The sequence below is a fragment of the Bufo gargarizans genome, chromosome 1 (assembly GCF_014858855.1).
Source record: "Bufo gargarizans isolate SCDJY-AF-19 chromosome 1, ASM1485885v1, whole genome shotgun sequence".
Taxonomy (NCBI): Eukaryota; Metazoa; Chordata; class Amphibia; order Anura; family Bufonidae; genus Bufo; species Bufo gargarizans.
Genome location: NC_058080.1, coordinates 754,876,833 through 754,891,428, shown reverse-complemented (window position 1 = coordinate 754,891,428; position 14,596 = coordinate 754,876,833). Strand labels below are relative to the sequence as shown.

At 46.7% G+C, this 14,596-nt stretch overlaps 1 protein-coding gene across 5 annotated transcripts in view; it reads left to right on the top strand.

Moving 5' to 3' along the window:
- Positions 1-8,263, top strand: part of ANKRD55 (ankyrin repeat domain 55) — a 61,361-nt gene extending 53,098 nt beyond the window's left edge. For all 5 annotated transcript variants that reach the window (XM_044293564.1, XM_044293572.1, XM_044293587.1 and 2 more), the window contains one exon: positions 7,766-8,263. In XM_044293564.1, the coding sequence (XP_044149499.1) occupies positions 7,766-8,025 (260 nt within the window). In that variant the 3' untranslated portion in view covers positions 8,026-8,263. The remainder of the gene's footprint in view (positions 1-7,765) is intronic.
- The last annotated feature ends 6,333 nt before the right edge of the window (positions 8,264-14,596 follow it).

The following is a 14,596-nucleotide window of genomic DNA, read 5'->3' as shown; positions in this document are numbered from 1 at the left end:
AAGGAAGGACGAACAGGAGTCTCCCTTTAGGCCTTAATACTAATGACAGGGAAATGCAACACACAAAATAACCCAAACAAAATACAAAAGGGAAAGAAAACACTTAACTTCTAGTGGCTATGGCAGCACCAGGAACTCAGTTGAGATCCACACACCAGCTATCCACAACTCCAACAGAAGCTATGAACCGCATAGCATGGTGGGAGAAACAACAATAAATAGAGAAGGTTAAATGACGATAATAGCCACACCTGGGGAAAGAAGGTGCGGCAAGCACCAGAAACAACACAGACGTCATATGATCCAAACGGAAAACATTGCAGATCAAACCACGTGTTGCCAGTCTCACCGATCTCCTGCCACCTGTCGCGGGAACGTCCTTGACAGATGCAAATATTCTCGATGGTCTTGCACCTGGTAATTCTGCTGTTTTCTTCCAGTCCACTATGGCTTAGGCCGATCAGATCTGATTTGCTCCTTGGTTTGTACCTTAACCCCGTTTTTCTTCCTTTTTTCATGGTCTCGTTCCAAGAGCTATAACTTTTTTTTTTTTTCGTCTATATAGCTTTATGAGGGCTTGTTTTTTACGGGACAAGTTGTAGTTTTTAATAGCACCATTTTGGGGTACACATAACTTTCTGATTAACTTTTATTAACTCTTTCTGGGAGGGAGATGGGGAAAAATAGCAATACTGCCACTGCGTTTTTACATTATAAATTTTACGGCGTTCATTTTTCGGTACAAATAACATAATATCTTTATTCTCTGGGTCAGTACGATTACAGTGATACTAAATACTTATCATTTTTTTTAAGTTTTACAACTTTTTTTCCCAATAAAACCACTTTTATTAACCCAAAAAATGATTTTGCATTGCCACTTCACAAGACCCATAACTTTTTTTTTTCTTTTTCTATGGAGTTGTGTGAGGGCTTGATTTTTGAGGGACAACTTGTATTTTTCATTGGTATCATTTTGGAGTAAATGCCGCTTTTTGATCGCTTGTTAGTACGGATTTTTCGGTGGAAACTAAGAATAAATTAGAAATTCTGTCTTTTTTATTTTATTTTATTTTTACGGCGTTCACCATAGGGGATAATTTATGTAATATTTATGTAGTCCGGGTCGTTACGGACGCGGCAATACCAAACATATGGGGGATATTTTCTTTTTGCAATTTTTTTCATTGAAAAGCGGATTTTCAATGGAAAAAAAGCATATTTTTTTATTTTATGGAATTTTTGTATTTAATAAATGTGTATTTTTTTTCTATTTTTTTTACTACTTAAAAGTCCCACAAGGGGACTATAATATACAGTATTTTAAATAGCTTTTAAAATGTAATGCATTATCTCTATAATGCATTACATTTCAATAGCAATGTTATTCAAAGATTGACCAGCAGGCTGCGCCAGAGAGGAACAGCCTGCTGGAGAGAAATGAAGACAAGGCTCGGGGCCCTGATTGGAAGCGAGGTAAGCTTCCCAACACATCAGCACCCCGCGATCGCATTTTCGGGGTGCTGATGGGAGACAGAGGGAGTCCGCTCCCTCTGTCATTACTTTACATGCAGCGGGCGTCCATTGCGCCCGGCATGTAAAGGGTTAAACAGCCCGGATCGGCACTTCTGCCGGTCCGGGCTGTTAAAGCCAGGGCCCCGGCTCTCATGTGAGAGCCTGGTCTGCGCTCCCCGCTGCACGGGGGAGCCGTGCAGCGCTTAGACTGGGCCGCCGTAAAAACACGGCGGCCCAGCCTAAGGCCCCTTAGTGACCGCCGTAAAAACACGTATGGGTGGTCACTAAGGGGTTAAAGCATTGAGCTTTTTTTAATATTCCACCTGAGCAGATCTAATAAAGAAATGCAAAAACAGCTAAATCAACAAAATCCTCGAAGCGGCTTCTAACACTAGGTGACCACTTCCTACACATTCCTCCAATGCAGTCACGAATATGTGCAACATTTCTGTTGTATTGATCCCATCAACATCAAATCTTAATTATAAAGTTAAAGGGTTTCTCTGGTGGGAAATAAATATAAAAAAGGGGCAGAACACTAGTTCGGCATAAGCAGCCGAGTACCACATTTGCCCGAGCGCAATGCTCAAGTCTCCTCCCCGCACGTTCCTTGGCTGCTACGTGCCAATAAACATGCAGGGAGGTACTGGCACGCACTGTAATGCCGTAGCCACGTTGGCTACTGGCATCACAGTGATTGGCTGGCCGGAACGTGTCATCGGGTGCTATAAAGCACCCAATGACACGTGTTCGGCTTAGTCTTAGGGAGAGCTGAGCATAGGAAGGGAAAGACAGTGTAGGGAGTGTTATTGGAAGATTTTTATTACAAAAACTTTTCAGAGACCCAAAAGTCCTTTTAAGGACTATTGTGTGTGAAAGCAGCAATATATGCTTGTAGCGCAACCTGCGCTAAATTGCTCAGTCTTAGGGAGAGCTGTGCATAGGTAAGGACAGAGTATAGGGAGTGTTATTGGAAAATTTTTATTAGAAAATCTTTTCAGAGACCTAGCGTCTAATAGGCCGCTGCGGACAGTTAAATTATCCACGCCACATCTCCTGTGTAAAGTGTGCGCATCCCTAAAATATCAGTGACATTCGGTGTACTTTTTCCGTAGATGGTGTCCACTGCGGACACTTAAATTATCCGTGCCACATCTCCTGTGTAAAGTGTGCGCATCCCAAAAATATCTGTGACATCCGGTGTACTTTTTCAATAGACGGTGTCTGCTGCGGACAGTGATATTACCAGTGCCACATCTCCAGTGTAACATGTGCGCTTAAATTTTTTATCTGTAACATACAGTGTACTTTTTACGTAGACGCTTTGGACAGTGACATTAACCGGTGGTACCTCTCCTGTATAACGTTTCCTCATCCCAAATTCCTGTGACCTTCCCTGTAATTTTTTATTAGCCGCTGGTGACAGCATTGACATTATCTGCGGGATATCTCCTGTGTGACGTTTCCACATCCCAAATACCTTTTTAAATTTTTTTACGCATACACTTCCAAATCCTACACTACTGTACGTGTGACAGACTTTCAAGCACATATCACATTTAAAATGAAGAAGGCGAGCAGTAAGGGATGAGGAAGTGGGTGTGATGCTGATGGTGCACGCAGAGACCGTGGCCCTCGGTGCGTTGAAACTGTGCCTGCTGCCAGAGCACAAGTAAAACAGTCATCCACGATAACTAGCTTCATGTTCCAGTTTGCAGGGCGGCGCAGGACACCATTCTTGAAGTCAGACCAGTGCGACCAGGTGGTCGGTTGGATTACAGCAGATAATGCTTCCAGTCGGTTAAGCACCACCCTCTCTTCCACCAAGTCCAGTCTTGATACTCCTTCCTCCTACCATGGAGAGTCTGGCTAAACAAGTGATCCCACACTCGGATATTCCTATGACCTCTTTTCCTCGACATTCCTTGATTTGGCCCTCTCGCCAAGCAATCTTGAAGAGGGACAGATCTTGTGCCCTGATTCCCAAACTCTTGAGCATCCACAGTCACAAGAAGAAGACGGTGGGGAATGGCAATTACTGTTTAATGAGGTGGATGATGATGAGACACAGTTGCTAATAACTCAACAGCAATTACTGTCTCAAGAAATTGAGGAAGAGGATGAGACACAGTTGTCAATCACTGAGGTAGTGGTTAGGTCAACAAGTCAGGAGGATGAGCACAGTGAGGAAGTGAAAGAGGAGGTGGTGGACGATAAAGTCACTGACCCAACCTGGGAAGGTGGAAAGTCGAGCAAGGACAGCAGTACAGAGGGGAGGGATCTGCAGAACCGCAACAGGCTAGAAGAGGCAGTGGGGTGGCAAAAGGGAGAAGGCGGGCCACACCAAACAGGCCCTCAACAGTTCCACGGAGCACCCCCTTGCGAAAATCTCCCTTGCCAAGGGGTAGGTGTTCCACAGTATGGCGCTTTTTTGAGGAAAGTGCAGACGACAAAATATTTGTAATTTGCAACCTGTGCCATACGAAAATGAGCAGGGACAGGAACACTAGCAACCTCACCACCACCAGCATGATCCGCCACATGGCATCAAAGCACCGTAATAGGTGGGCCGAATGCCTGGGTCCACAATCTGTGTCTGCGGGTCACACCACTGCCTCCTCTTCCCCTGTGTTACGTGCTGGCCAATCCCCTGTCCAAGACGCAGGCCCAGATGACTCCTGCCCTGCACATGGACCTTCACATGCACCATCAGCAACCACATCCACTTCCGTGTCACATCCACTTCCGTGTCCCTCCCTACCCCAGGCATTTGAACGAAAGTGCAAATACGCAGTCACCCACCCACAGGCCATAGCACTAAATGCGCAGCTTTCCAAATTACTGGCCCTGGAAATGTTGCCATTTAGCCTTATGGACACTGAGGCTGTCACAGTGTCCACAAGGTGCTGGGATGTCACAGGTGCTACCGACGCCAAGGATTGCGGTCCCTATGTCGATCAGGGTTTCCGCCAGCACCTACATTAGTGGCTCCAACCACCACTTTTCCTCCTCCACTTCCACCTCCGAATTATCCACGTGCAGCACCAGTCAGTCATCAGTCGGTAACTGGAAGCAGTGTAGCACTGCAGTGGGGAAGCAGCAACAGGCCGTGCTGAAGCTGATATGCTTAGGGGACAAACAGCACACCGCCGCAGAGCTGTGGCAGGGGATAAGAGACCAGACTGAGATTTGGGTCTCGCCACTCAACCTAGAACCAGGCATGGTTGTGTCTGATAATGGCCGGAGCTTGGTGGCGGCTTTGAAGCTTGGCAAGCTCACACACATCCCATGCCTAGCCCACGTCTTAAACTTAGAAGTGGTTCAGCGGTTTCTCAAAACCTACCCCAATTTGCCTGAGCTACTGGTGAAGGTGCGCCGCGTGTGTGCACATTTCTGCAAGTCATCGACAGCTTCAGCCGGTCTTTCAACGCTGCAGCAGCACTTGAAATGGGTTGCCTCCGCTACAGAGGGTAGTACCCATGGAAGTTTAATTCCATCTGTTCAGCGTAGGTGGGCAGAAGAGGAGGAAGAGGATGAGGAGATTGAGAGTGATCCTCCTGATGAGGACAGCAAAGTCTTGTCTTTTGGGACTCTGGCACACATGGCTGACTTCAGGTTAGGCTGCCTTTCCCGCAACCCGTGCGTTATACGCATTTTAGACAATACGGGGGTGTTCACCCTTCTCGAATCCCGCTACAAAGAGAACTTTTCATCTCTCATTACTCCGGTGGAGAGGACAAGCAAAACGATGCAATACCAGAAGGTCCTTGTTGAAAAATTGCTCCAAAAATTTCCATCTGACAACGCTGGCGGCAGAGTCCGTAGTTCCTTGGCCAACCAAGGAGGGGAGACAAGGGGAACACACAGAAGTTCAAGCAGAGGCAGAGCAACACTCTCCAAAGCCTGGGACAGTTTCATGACACCCCGCCAGCAGCCTCACCCTGATGCACGGCCTAGTGTCACAAGGAGGGAAAAATTTTGGAAGATGGTGAAGGAGTACATAGCAGACCGTGTCAGCGTTCTCAGTGATCCCTCAGTGCCTCACAACTACTGGGTGTCCAAGCTCGACACGTGGCACGAACTGGTGGTCTATGCCTTGGAGGTGCTGGCCTGCCCTGCCGTCCAGCGTTTTGTCTGAGCGGGTATTTAGTGCTGCTGGTGGCATTATAACAGATAAGCGTATCCGCCTGTCAACTGAAAATGCTGACAGGTTGACTCTTATAAAAATGAACAAGGCCTGGATTGATCGTCACTTCTCGACTCCACCAGAGGAGAGCTGAGCTGATGATGAACATAAAGGCACTTTAAATATGTTGTTTATAATGTACTAAACACACTGTATTCCCATGCACCCCTTCCACCACAAACAAGGCTATATGGTTGAATCTTCCTTTTCTTATCCTCCTTCTCCTCTTCCATCATATCAACATACTTATTCGTCGCATATAATGTTTTACAGGGTCAGCTTAGCTGCAGGCCCTCGTATATACTTTTTTAGAGGGTCAGCTCACCAGCAGGCCCTCACCTACAATGTTTTACAGGGTCAGCTCACCAGCAGGCCTTCACCTACAATCTTTTACAGGGTAAGCTCACCTGAAGGCCCTCGCATATAATTTTTTACAGGGTCAGCTCACCAGCAGGCCCTCACCTACAATGTTTTACAGGGTCAGCTCACCAGCAGACCCGCGCATATAATTTTTTAGAGAGTCAGCTCACCAGCAGGCCTGCACCAAAAATCTTTTACAGGGTCAGCTCACCAGCAGGCCCTTGCATATAATTTTTTAGAGGGTCAGCTCACCAGCAGGCCTTCACCTACAATCTTTTACAGGGTCAGCTCACCTGCAGGCCCGCACCTAAAATCTTTTACAGGGTCAGCTCACCTTCAGGCCCGCACCTAAAATCTTTTTTAGGGTCAGCTCACCTGCAGGCCCTCACCTAATTATACCTAATAGGTAATTTGTGCGCATGCTGCCTTGCTTGGATGTGGTAGCCGTAGATGTTTCTCAGGCTCCCTCTCCCGAATCGAACCATGATTCCCCGTTACCCATGGTCACCAAGGTTTCCTCTGAAAATAACATCGAAAGTTGATAGGGCAGACATCCGAATAGATCGTTGCCGTCACGGGGACGTGCGATCGGCCCTAGGTTATCTAGAGTCACCAAAGCGGCAGCAGGCCCTCTCCCATAATATTTTAGATAGTCAGATCAGCAGGCCCTTGCTCCAAATGTTTTTGAGGGTCACCAGCAGGTCATCAATCATAATTTTTCAAGGCTGTATATAATGTCCTCCTTTATGTGTAACAAAGGGTATATTGTAATCCCAGTTCCTTGTAATTTTTGGCAGCCCTTTCACTTAGTGCATAGGCTTTATGAGTGTCGGAGTCCCACTACCTGAACAATTGAACCACAATGTGAATGAGGCCCTCCTTTATGTGATATACAGGTTGTATCGGAGTGCCTCTTCCTTGTAATTGTTGGCAGCACTTGCACTTTATATACAAGTAAATATACAGGAAAGAATGTTTCCTAACAATTTTTCCTCTAAAATCGATTTTTTTTCTTTGGTTTTGTGCGTATTATTGTCAGTCTGTAAAAGTGACGTACTATTCGGACAACATCGTTCCCAGCAGCGACCTGGGAGTCCAAGATGCATCCAGACATCCTCCCCATGCTGTTCCCGAACCATTTTTGTGGTGTTCCCATCAATTTCTGACCTTTTCCTATGAACCAGGCACCCTCCCCTCTTCAGAGCAGGGGGTGCCTGGTTTAATGCTCGGGTTCTCCTATTGACTTCCATTAGACTCGGGTGCTCGGTAGAGCACCCGAGCATCCCTATGTGTTCGGCCCGAGCACCCGAGCACTTTTGGTGCTTGATCAACACTACAAAACACCTTACCAATCCCATCTTGTATTTCTGACTGTCACTGCTCCTTTCTCCTTCTCGACACAGAGGAAGTGACTACTTAGCCAATCACTGGCCACAGCCGTCACACCTTCAGCTAGTGATTGGCTGAGCAGTCAATTCCTGTTTGTCAAGAGGGACCAGAATGTAAAGACCAGTAAGGATTGGGAAGCATTGGAACAGTTCAGAACAGTAGTGGCAAGGATTGGTGAGGCGAGTGTCACTACTTCTAACCCTTTAAAAAAAAAAAACATTCCCAGATGAACAACCCCATTAAGAGAATTCACCAAAGTTTGATTGTAACTAATGTAACTTTATTGTCTTTATTTCTTTCTTTCTTCTCCTCCAGTCCAGCTGCCAACTGGTCCAGTCTTTCATGGCGTGAAGAAGTCAATGTCTTTGCCTTCGAACTCGTTACGAACTGGAAACAGCTTATCTCCATTAATCATTTCCAAACCCCAGAGTCACTCTTTGTATTCCTTCCTCCCCGTCCTGAGACGAGAACCCCTGAGGACAACACGTGTCCTCCCAGCCATCCCAAGTCAGAGGGGGCAGAGCACAACAGAAAGCCTTAAGTCCTCCCCGAATAAGTCTGACACCAGCGACTAGCCCCCCCCCCCCCCCATCCATGCGTACCATGTCTGCCCCCTGTAGTCGGATTTGTGAGATAAGCGTTGTGTGAGTCATTTGTAACCTGGATGAGGACGGACGTGACTTTGGGTTTTTTTGCTATTTTTTTAAAGGATCATTTTCTACGTTGTCTCTTTTGTGATCTTCCATGAGAAATTGTTGGAGAGATTTACAAGAAATCGTTACGTTCTTTATGTTCTTCACTGTTACCGTTTTCTATCCGATATTTGCTCTAAAAATGTTAAATAAAATGGAAATATGCAAAGAAGATTTTCCCTCTGTTCCTAATATTTGCCTTATTCCTTTTTGAGTTTTGCATTGGAACTAAAGGACGGAGTTTCACTTGCCTGGGCTCCTCTGCAGACAGGGCTTTGGGGGTCGGGGTGGGGAGGGTTGTTTTCTGCTACAGCAAGCTGCCTCTCAGGACTGGAGGTAAAACAACCGCTGTAGTGGCTGTTACGGGTACCGTGGTGGTAGGGGGGCCAAGACATCTATTGTGGCCCAGGTCTCATTCCCCGGCCTGTGCTCTCCACTACAGGAGTGATGCACTGACATCATGGTGCCTGCTGGGCTGAGTAGAAAAGTGCATTGGGATGAGGATCATTCCCCAGCCTGTCCTCAGCCTGTGCACTCTCAGCTCACTGAGACATTACTGCTTCATTACTGCCGGGGAGAGCAGGGTGTGCTTTGTTCATCAGGGGAATGGGGCTAGGTGAGTATTACTGTTTTTGATATTATTAACACCACAGGAGCTTCACTAATGTGAGGGGGGGGGGGGGCACTAAGTGGGTATATCTACTGTGTGTGGGAGCTTTAACTGTGCAGAAGAACTAACTACTGCAAGGGGGCTTAAAGGGGTTATCCAACACCTATAATCCCCCCCAAAATGCTTGGGCACCTCATACAGGTTATACTTACTCTGCCGGCCGGCACTGCATCTCCCGGTCATGTGGATCAAAACATCCAGCGACGGGGGAAGGGGTACAGCCAATAGCAGGCTGCTACAGGAACGAGCCTCCCTAGCGGCACCCGGCTATTTTGATTCACGCGACGGGGAGATGCAGCGGCGGCCATACCGGCATCAGGAGCAACTCGGGTGCTGGGAAACAGGGTAAGTATAACCTGTATGAGGTGACCAGACATTTTGGGGGCATCACAGGGATTGGATAACCCCTAAGGGGTCATAACTACTGTGAAGGGGGCAATAAGGGTGCATATCTACTGTATGTGGGGGCATTAAGGGGGAAGCCCTACTGTAAGGACACTAAAGGGGCATAACTACTGCTTGGGGACACAAAAGGGGCATTCTACTGTGTGGGGGCACTAAGGGGACATAACTACTGAGCAAGTGGGGGGGATGGTGAGCATGGGCAATCTTGACTAGCTATGCGGGGGTGGGTTTGCATAAGTTGCACAGGGGGGCATTCAAACATTTTCTTTGGGGCCCATCCTTTTCTAGTTATGACCTAACATTGATATTTTTTTTACCTCCCCTATAATGTCCTATCAGGGACAATCAACATGGGTGTCCCATCACCTATGAGCCATAGCTCTGCTCTGGAGGACCCGGCTCAGCCATATTCCTTTAAGTAAGTCACCTCAACATCAATGTGGTGCTAGGAAAGCCAAGAGGAAGCAGAACACAATGCATTTCTTGCACTCAGCACGAGACGGTGTTCACCTCTCATCTGTCTCCATCCTCTCAATATCCCCTTTTATTATGAAGAGCTTCCTTTTGTTTTCCTATGAGTTAAAGAAGAACTCTGTCCCCGAGCTGCAGCGCCAGAAATTCCCTCTTTATCAGCAGTCACTTTCACCTTTAGAGCTGATCGGCAGTTGCCAGGAGTCGGACCCCCACTGATAGGATATTGATGACCTATACTGAGGATAAGCCATCAATATTAAAGGGGCTGTGCAAGGTTGTGACAAATGGTCACGTGACACAAGGGAATCCGGTCTCTGCCGTGGCCAGTGATTGGCTGGAGTGATGTCAAACCGGATGTTTACAGCGAGGGAGCCCAGCGGAGCATCGCAGGCCTGGAGGAGAAGGAGCGGAGAGCCGGCACCGGGAAGCGGGTAACTAAGCTTCCCTTTACAGGTCCGACCAAGTGGGGGGGTTTGCCAAAACTCATTCTAGCACAACCCCTTTAAGCATCCAGAGAACCCCTTTAGACAATACACGTACAAAGGTTTATGGCATTCCTTGCATCAAAAACCCAGCTCTAGATGTTAGCTGAAAGTCTATAGGAAATATAAAATGCAGGACAAACTTTTTTTGGCTACGGCCCTTTTTTTTCAGTTTGGCAGCACTTTTTGTGTCCGTCACTTTTTTAGCAATGACGGTTTTCACTGGTTTTTTTTTCTATTTCCTTTTCTATTGGAGAAAACACGCCATCCACACCTTTGTCTTGAAAAGAAAAAGGCCACTAAAAAAACACATAGAGTAAGTGATTTCCAGTAGTAAAAAAACTAAAATACCAGAGCAAATTTGTATGCGAAGAAAGACAAAAAAAAAGAAAAATAATATTATAAAAAAACAGCCCTACAGTACTCTTCATGGAAAAACCTACATTGTAAGCCAACGAATTCTCTGATTGGAGGGGATCCGACTGCCGAGACCTTCATAAATCCTTAAGGTGTAGGATCCACAATACTGGTTTAGCACTGTGGCCCCGTGACTGCAACACAGCACCCGAGGTGCCCCTCTTATTCTCCGGCAGACCTCCCACCGATCAGGAAATGATGCGTCCTAGCCTTGTGATGGGACAACCACTTTGGAGGGTGTAAGAAGGTACCTGGAATCATTGTGGATTTGTCACCGAGGTTCCTGGCCTCGGTGAAGTAAGAGCCGGTATTTTATGTGTCAGCAGCAGCTAGTGCTAATTGACACCTTGAGATTTAGCATGGTTGTCATAGCTGATGTGGGACGTCTCTTACTAGGAGTAGTCAAAGTGCTGGGTGGGTTACTACTCCCCATGTTCCAGGCCGGGTTTTGCCAGGCATAAAACCCAGCCAGCACTGCCAGGTGTGGTGGATTTACCTCCCTCTGACAGTGGAGCTCAGGAGTCTGTGTGCTGTGAACTGGGGGCTGTGCTGGGATTTGAGGTTTGAGCCGGGCTGGAGGACTCAGGCCCCTCTAAAGGTGAACAGGCCGCCTATGGACTTATTGAGGCTGAATGGCTAACAGGGTGTGAATTAACACCCAGGGGAAAAGGTGACTTTTATTGTTTATGGACTTTCCTTGTGTGTGAACAAACACCAAGCCACCTGTGTTTTGTGATACACCAATATGTGAATAAACACCGCTGTTTGATTCATGAACTGTGTACTTTGCCTCTATACTGCAGAGCGAATCCCCACAAGGGTTAAAGCTAAAACTGCCTGCAACAGATAACATAAATTGTTACCCCCCCCCCCCCCATTAAGCCCCCTAAGGGGGTTTAACAGAGCTAGATCCCAATTTTTAACCCAGATTTTATTTTTTTGGGGGTGTATTTACATGAGATGTTTTTGTTGTTTTTGGTAACATTTTTGAAATTATTGCAAAAAAATAAATAAAAATATTGTGTGAACAACCTCTACGCCATAAAACTTGACGACCATTGGTTTCCTTTCTCTTTACTGCCCCTTTAATAGATTTTCTATCACTCAGGGCTGATGAGGCCCATGTCTCCTACAACAATCACATTAATTATCAGTAGCACGAAAACCGAGCGTTCCACAGAGAAGTCAGGATGTGCCATTTCCTGATACAATATCCGTAGTAAGAAGTTATTCTTATCCTCAAAACCTCCGGGGACAGAAGGAATTCTAACCAAGTGACCATCGGCCAGAGACGTGAAGCTCCCGGGCACCAATGCAACATCTATGACAGGGCCCCGACCCACTATGTGCTACCGAAAATAACTGTCTACTTATGTGGCAGGAAGACCTTTGGGCCGCTCAGGGCCTGGATGTAACTCTTCCCTGCGGTGCTCTTAGGCCTCTTGCACACGACCGTGTTTTGGTTCTGCATCCAAGCCGGATTTTTTGCGGCTCGGGTGCGGACCCATTCACTTTAATGGGGCCGCAAAAGAATCGGACAGCACTCTGTGTGCTGTCCGTATCCGTTGCTCCGTTCCGTGGCCCCGCAAAAATTATAGATCATGTCCTATTCTTGTCCGTTTTGAGGACAAGAATAGGCATTTCTATAATGGGCCGTCTGCTCCGTTCCGCAAATTTGCGGAAGGTACACGGGCGGCATCCGTGTTTTGCGGATCTGCAATTTGCGGACCGCAAAACACGGCACGTTCGTGTGCAAGAGGCCTAAGGCTGCGGCTAGACGGCAATCTTGTCATGCGTGGCACTGCAACCATTGAACTCCACTGCGACCGTGACCCCAGAATTACAAAAAATTTGTGTTGGATTTTTTTTTTTTTTGCGATCCTGGTGTTGTGGCAACCTGCGAGACGTGCTGCAACTCCGTTCAGATCAATGGCTGCACCGCTACACCATGATCTTTGGTTGCACAAGATGGCGGTGTAGCCCCAGCCTTGGGGTATTGACTGACGGCACGGCTGGATTTTGTGGTGGCAAAATCCTGTGGCTAGTGGCTGCCGTCGTTGAGTCGTGACCTTACACAATTTGTTTGCAGTGGGTTCACATACTTTTGGCCATGTAATGCATGTTAGAAAAATACAAAGACAAGTGCTTTCTTTGACATTTCTATTCACTGACAGTAAGAAGAGATCCTAGCTTTAGTAAGGAATAACAAAGCAGCAGATAGAACGATTCAGCTGTATATACTCAGGTCCTGGCAGCTCCCATCAGGTCTTGTCGGTAGGTGTCAGGTAGGTGGTTGCACTGCCAATATATTGCATACAGCTTGCGGTTGTATTCCTGACAGGGGTCTTACTTGGAACCTCTGCTGTCTGTGAACCAACTGCTTCGGCAATTCCAGGCAGCGAGAAGGGGGAGGGGGGCTGTGATTTCTGGAAAGTCCTTCCTAAGAAAAATCCATGCCTCTGATGGTCATTTGCAGAAACCTCATCAAACCTCTGCTTCTACAGCCCTTCTGGGATGGATCGTAAAATGTATGTCACCCATTCAGTGGGGGAGGGGTGCTGATTCCAGGAAATTGTGTTTTGTTTGTAAAATAATTAGAAAATTTCAAAAAATGTCCTTAATTCATAACAAACTGAGATGCAGGATGTGCTGATAAACCCCCGGCCCGCCATCGTGTGATATACAACCGTCATAGGCCTCTTGCACACGACTGTATGGCTTTTTCAGTATTTTGCGGTCCGCAGAACGGAACAGCTGGCTCCTGATAGAACAGTTATATCCTTGTCCGCTATGCGGACAATAATAGGACATGTTCTATCTTTGAACGGAAATACGGAAACGGAAGGCATACGGAGTACCTTCCGGTTTTTTTTTTGCGGATCCATTGAAATGAATGGTTCCATATATGGAACGCAAAAAACGGAACGTAAACGGGAAAAAAAAAAGTTTGTGTGCAAGAGGCCATACTCTTACATCAGCCGAACACAAAAATTACCTGCCGTGGGCACCATCTGGGAGGACCCGGATAAGGGCTCATGCCCACGACCTTATGTGTTTTGCAGTCTGTAAAAAACGGATCTACAAAAAATACGGATGAGGTCCATGTGTATTCCTTATTTTGCGGAACGGAACAGCTGGCCCCTAATAGAACAGTCCTATCCTTGTCCGTAATGCAGACAATAATAGGACATGCTCTGTTTTTTTGTGGAACGGACATACGGAAATGAAATGCACACAGAGTTCCTTCCGTTTTTTTTTTGCGGACCCATTGAAAGAACAGAATGGACACGGAAAGAAAATACATTTGTGTGCATGAGCCCTAAGGGACCAATTACATGTCCGCATGAATGGGTCCGCATCCGTTCCGCAATTTTGCAGAACCGGTGCAGGCCCATTCATTTCAATGGGGCCGCACTTCCGTTCCGTGGCCGCTGCAAAAAAGCTAGAGCATGTCCTTTTCTTGTCTGCAGCCACGGACAAGAATAGGCATTTCTATTCTAGTGCCGGCCAAGTGTGGTCCGCAAAATGCGGAACGCATATGGCCGGTGTCTGTGTTTTGCAGTTCCGCAATTTGCGGACCACAAAACTCTTGCGGACGTGTGAATAAGGGTATAATCACATGCAGCAGAAAAAAAAAATCACGCATGTTCTGCAGAAACAACCCCATTCAGATGCAGGGAAGGGATTCTTCACCAAAGTTTCTGCAACAAATTTGACACATGGGATTTTACTTTAGCTACTTCAACGATTTTCCATTTTTTGGTTTTCATTTTTCAATCCCTGCCTTCCCGGAGCCATAACTTTTTTATTTTTCCATTCTGTTTTGCAGGACAATGCAGTGAGTAGCCAGAAAAAAAATCCATATGGAGTGGAATTGGGAATACAACGCAATTCCACCACTGTTTTATGGGTTTCATTTTTACAGTGTTCCTTATGTGAGAAAACTGACCTGTGCCCTTCATTCTCTGGGTCAGTACAATTCCAGCGATACCACATTTTATACAGT